This window comes from Camelus dromedarius, chromosome 14 (genome assembly GCF_036321535.1).
Source record: "Camelus dromedarius isolate mCamDro1 chromosome 14, mCamDro1.pat, whole genome shotgun sequence".
Taxonomy (NCBI): domain Eukaryota; kingdom Metazoa; phylum Chordata; class Mammalia; order Artiodactyla; family Camelidae; genus Camelus; species Camelus dromedarius.
In genome coordinates this window covers 66,442,136-66,460,624 of record NC_087449.1, presented here as the reverse complement: position 1 = coordinate 66,460,624, position 18,489 = coordinate 66,442,136, and the positions used below count along the sequence as shown (strand labels likewise).

Genomic DNA, 18,489 nt, shown 5'->3' with positions numbered 1-18,489 from the left:
GAGGGATATTGACAGTAATACACATGTGGGAACAGAGGGAAGATGCTGAGCAGGCCTGCGATGGCCAGAGAGAGCATCTCGACAGGGAGGGGACATCTGAGCCAAATTCCCTTCCAGATGAGCTCCCTGGGGCCTACACTGACCACTCAGGTGTACCACAGATGTGGCAAGAGTCTGAGCAGGCCCCAGAATGAATATAAAACAGTGTAAGGCTTTTCCCCACACATACACTGCCGCAGCTTTGCTACGCCTGACTGAGATTTTTCACACCAAGACCAAGACGGCTTCAGAAGTACAGGCAGCGACTGTAACGTCTGTCCTTTGCACGGTCCCAAGGCCAGTGTATAATTTTATGACAAGCAGATCATTTACAATTTCCGACTATCTGAACCGTGTCATGCTTCCTACACTTTAGACACGATTTCCTTTATTGCTGGTGCTATTCCTTTACGATAAGACCACCACCACCATTCACGAGTTTCTGAGCAGTGGGGACTGTAAGAGAGAGGCGTTTAAGGCAAAAATTCTCCATCAGCTCCCTTGTCCCTGAGAAAATCATGAGTCAGAAAGAGTGCTTATGCAGAAAAAAGAGTATTTGATAAAAATCAACGCATATGAATATAAAAACTCTCAACACGTCACGGATAGAAGGGCCTTTACTTGGTGTGATGAAAGGTAACTGTATCAAAATCTGTAGGAGAGGAAAATGCAAATTGAGACCACAGTGAGGTACACAACACACCTAACCAACTGGTTAAAATGTAAGCGGACCGAGGACACCAATGTTGGCAAATCGTGGGATCGTAGAGGGTTTCACACATTATTGGTGGAGATATAAAATGCTATGACCGCCTTGTGGCTGCTTATTAACGCAACTAAATACACATCTACTCTATGACTCAGCAGTTTCACTCTTGGACATTTACCAAGAGAAATGAAAGTGTAAGTTCACGAGAACACTTGTACAAGAATGTTCTTGGCAATTTTATTCATAATAACTAAATACGGAAGGCAGCTCAGGTATCCACCAACAGATGAATGGACAAAAAGAGGTATATTTGTACAGGAGAATACTACTCAGCATTAAAAGGGACACGTTACCGAGCCACACCACAACACAGGTGAATCTCAAAGACGTTACAGTGGGTGAAAGAAACCAGACGCAAAGAATACATGTCATATGCGTCATTTACATGAACCTTTAGATTAGGCAAAACTAATCTATGGTGAATAGAAATCGTGACAGTGGTTGCCTCTACCGTGGATGACGGTGTCTGCAATTTACTGGGAGGAGACGTGAGAGCATTTTCTTGGATTACTGCAATGCCCCACACCTCGACAGATTTGGGGGTTACATAGATACATGCATTTGTCAAAATTCATCCCATGATATATTCAAGATCTGTGCATTTATTTTAGTCTCTGTAAATTTTACTTAAAAAAAAAAAACCCTGCAAACTAATATTGAACTCTAGTTAATGATACGCCTGCAGAAGTGTAGCAATGTCTGCAGTTTACTTTGAAATGCATCAGAAAATAAAAAGGATTGATGTATGCATAGAGGGATGGATAATTACAAGACAGAGCAAATATAGCAAAATGTGAACTGTAGGATCTAGGCGGTGGGAACAAGGGTTTTCTCTGTGAAATTCTTCTGCTTCTCTGTATGTTTGATAGTCTTCATAATAAAATGTTGGAGAGAAACTAAGCAATATATCTTTCATGGATTCATATGTATCTGGTAAAACTAGATTAAAATATCTGAGGGAATTATAAACACAAAAATCAGGACGGTGGCAGGGAGGGTGTAGCTCAGTGGTAGAGTGCGTGCTTAGCAGGCATGAGGTCCTGGGTTCAATCCCCAGTACTTCCATTTAAATAAATAAGTAAATAAGTAAATAAATAGATCAATAAATACCTAATTACCACCCCCAAATAATTAAATAAAATACAATAAAATAATAAGGTTAAAAAAAATCAGGGTAGTTATTCTCTGGGCTTTTGATCCCAAAGAAAGGCCTACAGAGGCTTTATGTGGAATGTTCTAGTTTCCAAGTTGGGTGGGTTAATGAGTCTTTTGTTTAAACTTTGTAATTTACATATACAGAGTATATATCTTTCTATGTGTTAAATATTATGCAGTAAAAATATTAAAGGATTGATAAGGCTCTGAAGATATTTTTTAGAGGAAATAACGAGACCATTCAGTTTTAAATAGAATTTGCGTAGTTTGGGTCTGGGAGGGGCTGCTCCTCATCTCCAGGGGGAGCCAGAGTCCAGGCGGGGAACCAGTGGGGATCCAGCGTGGGGTAAACGTGACGCTCTCATGACTCTGGAAAGTGGCTCTGTAGCTTTTGGCTTTACTTAGTTGCAAAAGTGATGGGTATTTTCCACATGCTTATTTTAAAAGGTAAGTAGGAAAACACATAAACCAGTACAGCTGGAATTCAAACTCTGGCAATGCAAGCCTCAAATCCAGTAACCTTCCCTCTTCACTCTCAGCAAACGACCCCACTCCCTGCTTCTCCGGCCGAGACGGAAGACAGGAAGCCGGTGTCCTCAGCTATGCCCCCACCCTCAACTTCCCGACTGCCTCCCCTGGGAAATCTAAGAATCGGGGCATCTCCGTCTCCCTGGGCTCTGCACACTCATCTCCCCCCATCACTGGATAAATGGAGGCGTGGCCTCGCCTCACTGTGCCTCCTCCATGGTGGTGTTGTCTAGAGGTGAAATGATCAATATCTCTAAAGTGCTTAGATGGTGCCTGGCACACCATACAAATTCAGCAACTGTTCTCTGTTAGCTATGATTCTTAATGACTTGGCTCCGCCCATTATACCTCCTTTCTATATCTTTCTATTAAATGTATGTATAATCTTGCCTCCACTTCTGCCCCTCCCCCAAACGTCTTGCCATTGTCTCACACTGGCTGTCTCCTCCAGCTTATAACCTGGCCCTGGAAGTGCTCTCACCGGCGCCCTCCGGGTCCCCATCAGACCGTTGCTCAGTCCTCGTCCCTCTGTGTATCTCAGCAGGTGCTTCTTCCTCAAACAGGCTCCTCTGCGACACCACGCCCTCTGTCTTTCCTTCTGACTTCTGGCTTCTTTCTCTCTTGGCGAGCGAGCTCCCACCTCTGTGCTTATTCCTTAAATGTCTGTGGCCCGCAGGATGTGGCCTCGGGCTCTGTTTCCTCACATTAAAAACGTCCCTTGGGAAGTGTCATCTGTTTTTATGACTTTCGTTTTAATGATGACCCCAGGTAGCTCTCCAGGTTTCAGAACAGGAATTCAGCTGCTGGACAGCTCTGTTTGGACTCCTCCCTGCCCCGCATGGGCGCTCGCCTGAGTTCTCTTCCGCGGTGCACAGCTCCATCCATCTGAGTTCTCCTGTCTCTCAGCTCCCACACCCAGTCCATCACCCTCCTGTCGACCCTGCCTCCTAAATACCCAGATTGAGACTCCTTCTCTCTGCCCTTACTGCCCCGCCCGAGTTCAGGCTTCCGTCATCTCCTTCCCGGATTGTGCAAAAGCCTCTTCCTTGTCTCCCTGTCTCCTCTCCTGCCCACCTTCAATTCATTCTCTCTACTGAGACCAGCATGATTTTTCTAAAGCTCCATTGTAATGATGTCATTCCCTACTTAACATGTCATAGTCCCTGCCCCCTACTCTTTAACAAGATCCAACCTCCTGAACTGGGTTCACGAGGCAGTGCCTGGTCTGGCCCCAGACCGCCCTTCTCCGACCATCCCGTCCGTCTTTCAGGTCCTCTAACCGCTATGCACTCTCTCCCCGCGGGCTCTTACTTCTTGTTCGCACTTCCTGCAGCACTCCTCCACCCGACCTCTGGGGTAACTCCCACTCATCCTCAGGCGCTCTGCTGCGCTGTCACCTCCCCTAGGAAGCCTCCTCTGATCTCTTTCCTTCGTTCACGCAGCAGTTATTCACTGAGTGCTTCCTCCATCCAGGCGCTGAGGATGGAGTGCCGGAGAAGAGAGGCAAGGTTCTTACTCACAGAGCTGACCTCTGTTGCGGGAAAGACAGTAAGTGAATAAACGGTTAATGTGATAGGTTCCAACAGCAACAATAGTTGTGAAGAAGACAGAACAAGGTGATGCAATACGGTTCACGGGTGTGTGTGTCTGTGTTGGAGCATCGACCACCCCACGGCTGGTGGCTTCGAACTTCTGCCTGAGGGAGCTGAAGAAACCAGCCAAGCAAAGATCAGAGGGAAGGGACAGCCCAGGCAGAAGGAACAACTCCAAAGGCCCCAAAGGGGGGTATGCTTGATATGTTTGAGGACTAGAAAGAAGACCAGGGTTTCTGGCGTACAGTAAGCCCTGGGGAGAGTTGTTAGATCTTGGATCCCAGTGGTTGGCTGGGGCAAGACCACACATTTCATTGTGGGTCACAGTGAGGAGTTCTAGGTTTTATTTTTAGTGCAGTGGAAGCCATTGGAAGTTTTTAACCAAGGGAGTGATAAAATCAGATTTAGGTTTTTTTTTTTTTAAAATATAACAGCTTTATTGAGACAATTCACATACAGTGCATTCACTCACGTAAAGTGCACATTCTAATGATTTTTTTAGTGTATTCACAGAGCCGTGCAACCATTACCACAATCAGTTTTAGAACCACGATCAATTTTCATTACCCTAAAAAGAAACCCTTCTCCCATTAGCAGTCACTCCCTGTTTTCCCACAACCCCCCACCCACCCAGCCCAAGATAACCATGAATCTACTTCTTGTTCTGGACATTTCATATAAATGGAATCACCTAACATGTGGTCTCTTGTGGCTTTTTTTTTTTTTTATTACTTAGCATGATGTTTTCAAGGTTTACTGATGTGTTGATACTTCATTCTGTTTTATGGCCGAGTAACAGTCCGTTGCACGGATAGACCAGTTTGCTTATCCATTTATCAGTTGATGGACATTTGGGTTGTTTCCACTTTTGGCCTCTGTGAACGTTCCTGTACAAGTGTTTCCACGGACACGCGGTTTCAGTTCTCGTAGGCATAGTGCCGGAGTGGAGTTCCTGGGTCAGATGGAAACTCTACGCTCAGTCTTTTGAGGAACTGCCAGACTGTTTTCCAAAGGGGCTGCACTATTTTGTTTTCACACCAGAGATTTACTTTTAAACATTTAAAAGTTTTGGTTGTAGAGAATGGAGTTTAGGAGGCAAGAGTAGAAGCAAGAGATGTGCTGGGAGGCTGCGGCAGGACTCCGGGAGGAGGCGCTGCCGTGCGCGGGGGGTCTGCCCCCAGGACGGAGGGAGGTGGACGGGGAGCGGGGCGTCGTGGCGGCAGAGCTGACAGACTTCCCGGGGGACTGGATTACAGTGAGGGAAGGAGAAGTCGGGAAGCCTTCTCCCTGGAGTAGTGCAGCGGGAATGGTGCCATTTGGTGAGGTGGGGAGGGCTGGGACTCAAGCAAGTGCTCTCTCTGGGATAAATTAATTTCAGATGCCTCCTAGCCCTTCCAAGAAGCGATGGGAAGAAGGCAGTTGATATACGAGTCTATAGGCCAGGGGGCGAGATCCACATTTGGGCTCATCAGCACACACACAGATTTAAAGTCAGAGGATGTTGGTTAACCCACGGAGGGGGTGAAGGCAGAGAGGTGGGTCTAGGATTGTAGCAATGGGGTATTCCCACACTTAGGGGTTAAGCGGAGAAGAATCCACTAAAGGAGCCCACACGTGACCTCTAGCATCACAGAAACAGGAAAGGAAGATGTTTTAAGGAGGAGGGCTCAGGCACCAGTGTCACATGCTACTGAAAGTCACAGTCATTTAAAGGCTAAGCGGTCATACACGTGGCCACATACATGCCAGTTTCAGTGGCACGGAGAGCGTGTTGAAATGGCATGAGTGAGTGAAGGACAGAAAGAGGAGTCAGTTGTAACAGTGAAGCGTCTTCGGTCAGTTCTGCGGTGAAGGTGAGCAGAGAAATGGGACGGCACCTGGAGTGAGATATGAAGTCAAGGAGGGATTTTTTTTTTTTTTTTTTTTTTTTTTTAGTAATATGGAGACCCTAGAGAATCTGTAAATACTGATGGAAAGAACTCATTAGAGAGATGGAACCTGAGAAGTCAGAAGAGAGAGGGCAGTCGGAGAAGAAAAGTCCTTGAGGAGGGGCCGGAGCAGAGCCCAAGAGGACAGCAGCCTCTGAGAGGAGCAGGGATGCTGTTCCTCCTGGGGCAAGAAAGAAGGCCGGGAAGGGCAGGTGATGTGGGCAGGACAGAAGATTAGGGGGCAGGGGGCGCAGTGCTGGGAGCGAGTTCACGATGGAGAAATGTTATTTTCTTATTTTCTCGGAGAAATGTCAAATCTAGTCTCATATGGGCAGTGGCGGACAAAAGTGATGTTGGATGTTTGAGGGGTGAGGACATGTGACATTGTCATCTGAGTGGACTCACAGAGAAAGGAAGGAGGGTGGGTGGTCCTGGATTTTACCTGAAACTCATCAGCAGAGTTGCCTGGACCGTTCGCAGCAAGGCGCCGTTGTCCGGACACGGAGCGGAGTTCCAGTGGTTGGTGTGTTCTTTCTCTCTCCCTCCCTCTCAGCCCCCTCCCTCCCTCCCTCCCTCCCTTCCTTCCTTCCTTCCTCTCCTCCTCCTTTTTCTTCTTTCTCTCTCTCCCCTCTGCCTCCCCCCCCACTACCCTCCCCCTCCTTCTCTTCCCTCTTCTTCATCCTCTTCTTTTTTTCCTCCTCCTCCTCTTCTCAGTGCAGGGAGAGGGGGAGGGTGGACATGACGTCTGGGAGGAAATTTAACAGCACACCCTAAAATCCAGGTGAAGAGAGCAGTGAAAGTCTGAGGTTAGTGATGGAGAGTGGGGGACCAGTGAGGCTGGAAATCTTCCTTAACCCAGGAATTACTGGGTGTGAGTCCTCACACTGGAAAACTGGAGGGAAGGAGATACTGGTCAGAGAAAGAAAGTTTGTGTGGCAGCTTCAGAGATGTTGCCATTATTGGTGTCTGGGTGGCCGGGGTTGGGGTGGAGAAGGAAGTTGAGGAGCCGAGGGGCCGGGGGAGAGAAGGGTCCCCACATGGATGTCCAGCTCACCCAGAATGACGGCGGACACAGGACTGGAGAAGAGGAGAGTGGTCCGGGAGTAACAGACCGGAGTGAGCGGGGTGGCCCGGAGGTCTGTCTGCAATGGCAGCAATGAGAAGGGGAGGACCGGCCGTAGCATGCAGTGGCGCCAGCCTTAAAGGAACTGGGGTTTGGGGGAGGAAGCTGGAAAACTGTTTTGGAGCTGGTAACTGGGAACAGGGAGGGCATCGGCTTCATTCACGTGTAAGGTCTGGGATACTTGGGGTACGAGAGAAAGGGTAGCATCTGGGAAGGCCACAGAGGGAGACAGGGTCCTGGGGAGAGTGTGCGTTTCCTCTGGGGCCAGACCTGGTGGTGCTGGGACAACCGCCCTCCCCTTGGACCGGACTTTCTGTTTTGTAGGGAGCGTGTCTGTATTATTCACGGCCGTATCTCCAGTCTCTAGCACTGGGCTTCGCACCTCATGTGTGCTCGGTGATGCCTGTTGAATGAATGAGAGGTAGTCCAGACTCTTCCTGTGATGCTGTTACTGTGTGCGCAGAGCAGCACTGAGGGGCCCGGACCAGGGGTACCTCAAGTTAGAGCTTTTCCAGTTCCCCACTCCTTGAGTTCCTCCTCATTATGACCCTAGCGTAGAAGTCAAGTCTGTTCTGCATTTTATCTCAGAATTTTTGGCAAATAACAAGGCCTAAGACACTGACTCGGAGCTCCGAGGATCCCACAGGCCCCAGCTGGCCCCATTACCAGCTATTTGGAAGTTGAGGCAGACAGATTGGATTGGGTTGTGGAAGGAATTTGCCAGTTGGTGGTGGGAATTGAGTTGAATTTATTATCCTTTTCGCCAGTGGTGCTTTGCCAAATATTTATTTAATCTGAGGATTCTAGAGAAGTGCTGGGGCTTTGATGGGCAGGCGGCTGGCTGCCAGCGTGGCCTGTGTCTGAGCTGGCACCCCTCACGCCGCCTAGCGCTTTATTAATTCCAAAACCGTGGGGCCTGTGACGCGTAGCATCCGCTCGGGTCCCGTGCCCAGTACTGGCCCGTCCGGCCACGTGCTGGGTTGGGCTGGAGGTCAGGCCCCATGGGGAGTGCTGAGCTCACATTTGGAAGCCAGAGAGAAATGGAAATGGACAGATTGTTCGAAAATTAAAATTGTTACTTGTTTCTGCAGCATTTTGGCCAGTAAGGTTTATTTCAGCTTTATAAAAGATGATTAATGGAGCTAATAGAAGTTAGCTCCACTGTTTAATTGTGTGAGAGCATTTAGGGAAAAGGGGCCAGTAGTGCCTGTGGTTCCTGGAGCACCAGGAGAAATGACGCGGACAAGCACTCACGCCCTCCTTGTCAGTGGTGAATCACCCGCAATGGTATTGTTCTTTTCAGGACAGTCCGACATTAAACTGGTTGTCCCTTCGTACCTTTTTGGAACCATGACTTGTCTTTATGAAAAAGCATTTGGAAAGCTGCTTAAAGACAACATAATTGAAAAATGTTCAACGTATGACAATAATAGACATTGCTGGCTAAAAGAAAAGATCTAGTTTTTAAAAAGACAACAAAATCAAAGTTGGACAAATCACTTAAAATCGGTTAAGATTACAGAATCACCCCGGGCTGGACAAAAGTGGTCAATATATATACTAGTGGCTGGAGATCTTTATTGAAAATGGATTATTGATTACTTTGTAAAATGATACCTATGGACAAATATAGAGAATATTATAATTACACCTGTTTATGTAACACCCAGCTTAATCAAGTCTTACTCTTTGCCCCTTTTCATTTGATATTTTTTAAAAGAAACAAAGCATAACATACACATAGGCATCCTGGTCCTACTCCCCTCCCTCCTGCCCCAGGGAGAGTATTGTTTATTCTGATGCGTATTTTTCACTGCAATGTATTTTTTATACTTTTCTCACATATTTATGCCATCATTAACAATACATAGCATTGTTTTGCAGATTTAATAACTTGATATAAATGAGACCATCCAATACCCTCATTTTTTAATTGGCATATAGTCAGTTACAATATGTTGATTTCTAGTGTACAGCATAATGTCCCAGTTATGCATACATACACATGTATTCATTTTCATATTCCATCCAACACCCTCTTGCAACATTTTTCTCGTTTTATCCTTTCCCCTCCTCTCTCTTGCTTACAGACACACACACACCCCTTAGAGAAACCGTAGCACATATATGCTAACGCAATGACATTCCATAAAGCAGTTAAGGTAAGTGAACTAGAAACTGTGTGTGTGTGTTTTCAGATGTTCCCATGTTCCTAAAGCTGGAACTGCGTGGTGGTAGACTGCATACATCTTCAACGCGCCAGAGATTGTCCAATTTCTCTCCAAAGTGATGGTACTGACTTTTACTCCCAACTACCAGTATGAGAGTTCCCATTTCTCTGCTTTCCCATTGCAGACTCCAACATTTTTGCCAACCTGAAGATCATGAAATATCCTCTTATGTCTTAATTTCCATTTCCCACACTACCCGGGAGGTTGGGCTGCTCTGCATATATTATTGGCCATTTGGGTTTCTTCTTCTGTAAATTGTCCATCCATTTTCTTTGCCTATGTTTTCCCTACTGAACTGTTTGTCTTTTCTTTTTCCTTTTTTTTTATTGGAGTATAGTTGATATACAGCGTTGTTTTAGTTTCGAGTGTAAGACACAGTGATGACATTTATGTACATTACAGACTGGTCACTGTGCTAAGCCTAGTGACCGTCTGTCGCTACACAGAGTTATTACAGTTACTGACTGTATTCCCTGTGTGTGCACTCCATCCCTGTGATTTATTTATTTTATACCTGGAAGTTTGTACTTCTTAATCCCCTTCACCTATCTGGCCCAGCCCATCACCTCTCCTCCCCTTGGGCAACCACTAATCTGTTCTCTGTATCTGTGAGTCTGTTTCTGCTTTGTTATGTTATTCGTGTGTTTGGCTTTTTAGATCCCACATTATTATAAGTGAGAATTGTTTGTCATTTAGTAATCGGTTGATTTTTTGAGGATTCTTTATAGTTTCTAGGTACTGACCCCTTGTTAGCTGTATGTGTGGCAAATGTCTCTATTTTGAGACTTAAAGTATTTTTGATGATGTCTTTTGGTGGCTAGAAATTCTTAATTTTGGCCTAGTTTAATTTTGTCAATCTTATTTTGTGGTTGCTTCTTTTTTGTTCTTGTTTAATAACTCTTCCCCTATCCCAGACTATAGATATTATCTTCTAAAAGTTTTGTGTTTTTGGCTTTTATACTTTAAGTCCATCTGAAGTTCATTTCGTGTAGGAAAATTCTCATTTTTTTCTGTGTTGAAAACCAGTTGTCCCCATATTTATTGAATGGTTCGTTCTTTCCCCTGTGATCTGCATGTATTAAGTTTCCATGTATGACTTCTGTCTTAGATCAAGTAGTCCTATGTGGGTAGGTCTGTCTTTAGACTCCTTATTCCGTTCCAGTGGTCAGTTTGTCTATTTCTGTCACAGTACATCATTGTCTTAATTTCTATAGTTTATTAAAGCCTTGAAATGTCTTTTTAAATATATATTCTTACTGAAGTTTAGTCAGTTTACAATGTTGTGCCAATTTCTGGTGTACAGCACAATACTTCAGTCATATAGGAACATGCACATATTCTTTTTCATATTCTTTTTTGCCCTAAGTTACTAAAAGATATTGAATATAGTTCCCTGTGCTATACAATATGAACTTGTTGCTTATCTATTTTATATGTAGTAGTTAGTATCTGCAAATCTCCAACTCCCAATTTATCCCTTCCCACCCCCTTGCCCCCGGGTAACCATAAGTTTGTTCTCCATGTCTGTGAGTCTGTTTCTGTTTTGTAATTAAGTTCATTTCTCTCTCTCTCTCTCTCTTTTTTTTAGATTCCACATATAAGTGATATCATATGGTATTTTTCTGGCTTACTTCCCTTAGAATGACAATCTCCGGGTCCATCCATGTGGCTGCAAATGGCATTATTTCATACTTCTTATGGCCGAGTAGTATTCCATTGTATACATATACCACAACTTCTTTATCCAGTCATCTGTCGATGGACATTTAGGTTGTTTCCATGTCTTGGCTATTGTGAATGGTGCTGCTATGAACATTGGGGTGCATGTGTCTTTTTGAATTAAGGTTCCCTCTGGATATATGCCCAGGAGTGGGATTGCTGGATCATACTGAAATGTCTTGGTAAGTGTTAGGTCAAGTTCTCCCCCACCTCCTCTGTTACATGTTCATCAGCTGTGTCTTGCCTATTCTTAACCTTTGCTGTTTCATGAACATTATGGAAGATAATCTTGTCAAAATACTCAAATTTCTATGGAGATTCTGACTGGAATTACATTGAATCTATTTATCAGCCTGGTGATAACTGACCCCTTCATAATACTGAGTTCTCTATCTCAGTAGTATACCTCTCCATATACGTAAGCCTTCTTTAACAAATTCCCATACAGTTTTATATTTTATGAATACATTTATTCTTAGGAACTTTATATTTTTAATGGCAACTGCAAATGGTATCTTTTAAATTATATTTTTGTTGCTGTTGTGCAGAAATGAAATTTACTTTTGTATGTTGACATCATATTCAGCCACTTTGATAAAATCTTTTGTTAATTTAGTTCTTTGTCTACAGATTCTTTTGGATTCTGTGTGGATATTCACATCATCTGTGAAAACTGAGTATTCTTTCTTACTTTTCAAACCTTGTATCTTTTATTCCTTGCTCTTGCATTACTGGGCAGATTAGGATTTCCAGTACAAAGCTGAGCAGAAATGGTAGGGACTCCTATTCCATGTCTGTGATTCCGCTAATGTTTCACGATTAAGAGTGCCATTTGCTGTAGGTTTTGGTTTTGGTTTTGGTGTGATATAAGCTCTTTGTTAGGTCAAGGAAGTTGTCTTCTTTTCCTGGTTTGCTAAGAGTTTTGATCACAAATGGATGTTGAATATTACTGAATGCTTTATGCAGCTGTTAAGAATGATCATATAACTTTTCTCCTATAATCTGTGAACATGGTGAGTTACATTTATTTCTTTTATAGTGTTAAGCTAGCTAATCCTAGAACAAATCCAGCTTGTTCATGGCACGCCCTCGCTGTCTACATTGCTGGATTAGGTTTTCTAAGATTTTGTGTAGCTTTGCGTCGATGCTCATGAATAATGCTGGCCTTTGTGTTTCTTATGATGTTCTTGTCAGGCATGGTGTTAGTCTGAGGCTGGGTTAGTCTGAGATTATGGAATAATTATGCTTTGGGATAATTTGCATAAGATCGGAATTACTTGTTACCTTAATATTTCATAGAACTATTTACATAGTACAACCATCTGAGTCTGATACTCACTGCTTCAATTTTTTTGGTTGCTTAAGAATATTCAGATGTCTGTATCTTCTTAGGGCAGTTTTGATAAGCTTTTTTTTTCTTTGAATTTGTCCATTTCACTTTAGTTTCCAGTTTATTGTCATATGTCCACTCAATAACTTTAATTTTTTTTCAGGGGGTAATTAGGTTTATTTATTTATTCATTTATTTAAATGGAGGTGCTGGGGATTGGACCCAGGACCTCATGCATGCTAGGCATGTGCTTTACCACTGAGCTACACCCTCCCCCGCCGTTAATGTTTTAATTTTTGATGCTTCTCTGGTTATGCTCTTTTCAGTCCTGATACCATTACCCTTTTTTCATCAGAATTTTGTCAACTGTATTGTTCTTCTCACAGAGCTGCCTTTGGCCTTGTTGTTCATATCTATTCATGTTTGTTTCCTGTTGTATTAATTTCTCTTTTATAGTCATTCCCTACTTCCTTCATCCTTTGAGTTTATCTGCTTTCCTTTCTCTAATGTGTTAAGTTGGAAGCTTGCCACATTGATTTTTAACCTTCCCCCTTTTCCAGATAAGCATTTAAATTTATAAATTCCTCTCTAAATGTTTTAGCTATGTCCCAGGTTTCTTAATATGTAGTATTTTGATCATCATTTAGTTCTAAATATTTTATAACTTCCATTCTATTTTTTGAGTTGTTTAAAACTGATTTCTTAATTTCCAAACATATAGTCTTTTGGAAATTTCTATTTCCAAGTCTGGCTACTCGCCACTTGAAAGCCAATACTTGAGAGGCAAGTGTTGGTGGAAAGGCAAGTATGCTTAATCCCAGAGACCAGCAGCTGGGGGAAGAGAGTGGACTCATGTCCAGAGGTCAACCACCCCCGCCAATCAGTGGGCAAGAGCTTTTAAAGGGGCATTTCTGGGTATATAGTTGGAGGGAGGGGACTACATGCAGAGCAGTCAGCTCTGTCATCTTGAAATTAGTCATGTGGTGATCTGATCAGCGTCATCTTGATTACTTTAAGTGTAGTTAATCTTCAATTCTGGGGTCAGTTTGTTTCCATTTCTTTGCGGCCAGTTCTCAGAATTGTGGCAGTTTATGTCATGGCTACAGTCTGGTCATCATGTGCTTAACTTTGTCCACCTGGTGAGGGTTTCAGTATCTACAAGACGGATCAAAGGACATGGCTTAGAATATTATCTACAGCCCTTGAGGAGGAACCAAAGGTCCTTGACTTTGTTTAGTGACTTAACTATTATTACTTTGTTTTCCTCGACTATTTCCCTTTGTTTCTGTATCTTATTTCTCTGATTAAATTTATTCTCTGCCTAACGGTTTTCTACAGACAAGAGGCAGGTGGAGGACATGCTGGGGCAGGGGAGTGGGTGTCTGTTCTGGGAAGGCCCGGTAGGGTCCTGCTCCACTTCAATAGGGCTTTTTCTAGCATCTTTTTGTTACTGGTTTCTAAATTAATTTTTGATTTCTAGTTTAATAATTAGTTATTTGGAGAACATGATCTGTATGATGCTAGTCCTTTTGAAATTTTTGAGACCCAATATTGTTTCCAGTACATGTGGACTATGGAATGTGTGTCCTTAGTTTGGTGGGTGCAATGTTCTAAATGTGTTCTCTGGGTCAAACTTGTTAATTGTGTCATTCAAATTTTATTTATCCTTACCAATGTTAGTTTTTATTTGTTCTACAAATGACCGAGAAAGTTGTGCTAAAAAATGCTCCCATTAATAGTGCTGGGTTTGTCAGCCTCTCCATGCTTTTCTGTCACAGCTTTCCTTCCCTGACTGCTTCACTCCTTGATAAATTTGCTTTTGACCTGTTCTCCTGGAACTGGAGGAAAACACAGCTTGTTCCTGGTTCTGTTTGTCCAGTGGCCAGATTAGGGAAGGCTGGAGTCACATCTATCTTTTTCAGCAGCAGTGAGCTGTTAGGAATATGTTCAGTTGTGTCAACCTAGAAATGTGGCCACACATTCACAACTGTGCCTTTGTCTGTGCTGTGTGCTCTCCCCAGAACGTCTCTGTCCCCTTTTCTCTGCCCCTTGTTTACCTGGTGAGCTTTTTATCTTCCAAGATCTGCTCAACACTTACCTCCTATCATGATTATTTCTTTCTCCTTCCGCATGCTCCACTGTCAGCTCCACGGAGCACAGGACCAATGAGGACTAGGTGGTCAACAATTATTGACTGCACTGAAACAGTTTCTGCCCTCAAGGACCTCCCTCCTATGAATTATTTCCCCTCAAACCAAACCCTTCTCTTATAAACTTTTAAAAATTGAGGTGAAATTCACATAACCTAAAATTAGCCCTTTTATTTGAAGTGTATAATTCAGAGGCATTTAGTGCATTCACAATGTTGTGCAACTATGTCTATCTGCTTCCAAAGCAGTTTCATGACTCCAGAGTAAAACCCTGAGCACTTTAAGGAGTCCCCGCCCCCCAGCCCCTGGAAGACACTCATCTCTTTTCTGTCTCTGTGGATTTGTCTTCTCTGAACAGTTCATATCAGTGGAATCATGACCTTTTCTGTCTGACTTCTTCCACTTACCACCACGTTTTCAAGTCATCCATGTTGTCGCATGTGTCAGAATTCCCTTCCTTTTTAAGACTGAGTGATAGTCCTTTGGATGGATGGACCACCTTTTGTTTATCTGTTAATCTGCTGATGGACATTTGGGTTGTTTCCCTTCCCATAATTCTCCCCTCTCACTCTGCCCCTCACCCAACATTTTGTTTTTCACTGTCAGGAGGGAGGTTTGGGTTGAAGCCAGTGGAAATGGAAATCTTCACCCACTGCTTCTCAATCCAGAAGAGCTTCTGGGGAGGCAGGGTACGGGGCGTCCTTGAGTGGCCCATGGGAGGAGGAAGCACGGGACTTGCCTTGTCCCGGTGTCCCGCACAGGCGGCAGGGCATCGAGGGAGTGAGTAAGCACATGGAGTCTGAATTTCTGCACATGTCCCTTCGGTGAGAACCAGCCTCAGGAAGGCTCCTTGACTTTTAAGCCACTGTCTCACCAGGCTGCCGCCTCTCCGCCAGCCTGACGTCTCCATCTCCGCCAGGCCTTCCCCTGGGAGGCGCGGGGGAGGAGGGGCGGGGGCGAGGGACAGGGGACACGTACTCAGCAGCAGGAAGGACATTTGCTTCCTGGGACAGCGCCCGGAAGCGGCTGGCGTCCCCGGGGCCCCGGGCAGTGAGGCGTGAGGGATGGTGACGCAGACGCTGCAGCTCCTCACCTCGTGCGTCTTTGCAGACTCTCCGCCGGCGAGCCCCTCGGTGGGGGACAGCCAAGTGTTTAATGATCTTCTTCTGCACCAGCAATTTGAGTCTCTGCGAGCTAAAATTAGATTCCCTCCCCTGGGCCCAGCTCTGTCCATCCATCCTGTGCCAAAGCATGGCTGGTGACAGTCTGTGGGGGTGGAGGCTCAGGGGCGAGACTCAGCATCACAGGCTTCTGGACACTGGTCCCCCGAGGTCCCCTCCAGCTCGTGCCATCCTCAGAGGCTGCAGAAACAGCAGTTTGCTGCCTCCGGCCTCTTGAGGGTCCACATGTCCGCGTTTGAATCCCGGTTCTTCCACTTTCCCCGTCCTGCACGTTTGCCCAAACCAGGAGTTACGTCCCTGCTTCGCGGAGTCGTGAAGATGAAATGAGATGTAGAAGGAGCAGCACCTGCTCAGCGCCTGGCAGTTGTAGGTGCTTAATTAATGTTGGGTCCCTTCTTAAATCTTTGTACCAGGGCAGGGAACAAGAGAATGAGTTTTTGAAAGCTTATTGTCTCCAGACATCTTTGTGTGATACCTTGGTTTGCTGGGGGAGGATGTGAGGAGGAAGACAACAGCAGACTTTCCTTCCCACCAAGCCCACCAGACCCCAGTGGAGCCTAGCAGAACCCAGGATTTACTGTGGGTCGTCTCGTCACTGAGGTTCCCCTATCCCTACCCTCCAAAGTGCCTCTGGAGGCTCTGTCCTGTCCCTTTCCTTGTTCCCATAACTGTCACACCCTGCGTCCCCTGACACTGGAGGCATCCCCTCCCCTCCGCCCCCACCCAAGCAAGGAGCAGCGCAGAGAAAGCGCCCCAAGCCATCCGTCCCCTGAATGAGCAGCTCTGCCAGGCAGAGAAAATGGCTGTATTATTCTTCTGCAGGACTTTTTAGATTAAAAACTTAGTGAAACAGCCCCAGCTGCAGCCGCTCTACCAAGTCACTCTCAACAAGGAAAATTTATGCTTTAAAAATAAAAGGAAACCTGCGTGCATTAGTCAGCGCAAGGAAGTGTTCACATGAAAGGTTTGTTCTCCAAGTAAACAGCCACAATGGAATTGTAATCAAATTTCTTAATTATTTCCATAAATCTTGGGTGCATAAAAATACACACAGCCCTTTTTCAAAAAGTCACTGTTTACAAGTGCCTTGGACGAGGGAAGAAGTAACCCAAAGAGCTCTTGTGTGACTGGAAGTTTCCAGAAGGAGACGGGGCTGAGAACATGCTCCCTCCACCCAGACTGGAACGTGAGGGGCACGTGCTGCCCATACAGGAGCTGTGAGGACACCTGGCCACCAGCTCCGGTGGCCACTTCCAAGGAGATGCCAAGAAATCTGCCTTAGGGGAAGCGGGGGGAAGACCTTGGACCCCACCGCTTACGATTCCCTCTGCTCCCAGCCAGGGGCCAGCAGAGAGAAGTTAGGCCTCTGTGCCTGTTTCTCTGCTGCGTGTCCCACTGACCTGGGAGGCCAGGAGAAGCTGGGGATGCTGGGTGCGAAGCCCTGGGGGAGCAGCTCTGCCTTCCAGGGCCCTTGCAGCAGGAGGTCTTGGGCGGACAGCTTCTTCTCGCCGGGGAGGGGCAGTCCCCAGGGATGGTGGGCAGGCAGTGTCCTCTGTCCGACTCTGGCATCCAGCTTGTCTCTCCCCAGGATTAGTGGGGGGGGGGCTTTTCTAAATTCCTTTTGAAAATAATTTAGAAAATTCTAAAGAATTTTGAGTATTCTAACTCTACGATTAGTTAGAAAAGTAGAAATTTAGGGAAAAAAACTTCGTAAATTATGAGACAGGCACACGCCTAACCGCTGGCACCTTTCAGGTGTCCAGGTGTCGCCTCTGGTCCGCATGGACACTCTGGGAAGGACAACAGACAGGGTCGTTGACGTCTGGCTGTGAGGCTTGCGACGGTTTTAATGCGGTGAAATATGTGATGGAGACATTAGGTGCGTGTCAGTAAAACAACGGGACTATTCCTTTCGATGCATAAATGTCTGGCTCTGGAATTACTATTCTTCTGTTTTCTGCTCTCCCATCACCTGCTTTAGCTCTTCAAGAAAGCCAGATAGAGTGTCTTGTTTGAACAGTTGGCCACACGTTCGCATGCTAACCCAATTCCATTAAAATGTTCATGCATTCAGGAGAAAGGCACAAAGCCAAATGGCCTACGTGTCATATTAAGCCGTAATCAGAATTAAAATGCGGAATCCCAACCTTTCCAAAATGTGCTTTCCTTTGCAAGGCTGAATGCGTCGGAGGCGTGGAGGGCAGCAGCTGGGGGAGGGACGGCGTGGAAGCCCCAGGCGGGGTGGGGCCGGGCAGCCTGACCTACCCGCGTGGGTGCTCACAGTCCGTCTGCGTGCGAGGTAGGGTGCACTGGGGTGCTGCCCTGCTCTTCTCTCGGGGCCCACGATGCTGCTCAGAGCCCTGCTGCCCACCTGCGGCCCCCTCCCCTCAAGAGGGAACCCCCTCCCACGCTGCAGTTCCCTTGCTCCTCAGCACCAGCTAGGATTCAGCGCTGGGCCTGTGCGCGCATGCGCGTGTGCAGGGTTCGCTGCTGCAAAATCCTGCCCGCTGCCCTGGATCCCACCCCCCACCATCGCTGGCCCCACCATCGCTGGCCTGCTGCTCCTTGACCCCTGGTGCCCTGCCTCCCTGGGTTCCCGCTGGCCTTTGCTGTCTGACCTCTCGTCGTCGTCGATACTTCCTGGTCTGCAATGTATTCATCTCAGTGTTGGCTTGGGGAGGGTGCTCATCACATGGTAGGCGCTTCATAAATCCTTGTTGGTGGATATAAACGTATGAGGCACT

The 18,489-nt window shown here is 45.8% G+C and overlaps 1 protein-coding gene across 15 annotated transcripts in view; it reads left to right on the top strand.

Annotated features, from left to right (window-relative positions):
* The window catches only part of CAMTA1 (calmodulin binding transcription activator 1), an 829,301-nt gene that overhangs the window by 314,494 nt on the left and 496,318 nt on the right, over nt 1-18,489 (top strand). The window contains exon 5 of one of the 15 annotated variants that reach the window (XM_064494110.1): nt 3,965-3,986. The exons of 13 other annotated variants lie outside the window; for them this stretch is intronic. In XM_064494110.1, coding sequence (XP_064350180.1) covers nt 3,965-3,971 — 7 coding nt within the window. In that variant the 3' untranslated portion in view covers nt 3,972-3,986. Of the gene's footprint in view, nt 1-3,964; nt 3,987-4,018; nt 4,040-18,489 lie in introns of those variants that run through there. One more of the 15 variants, XM_031463980.2, reaches the window with a different exon arrangement.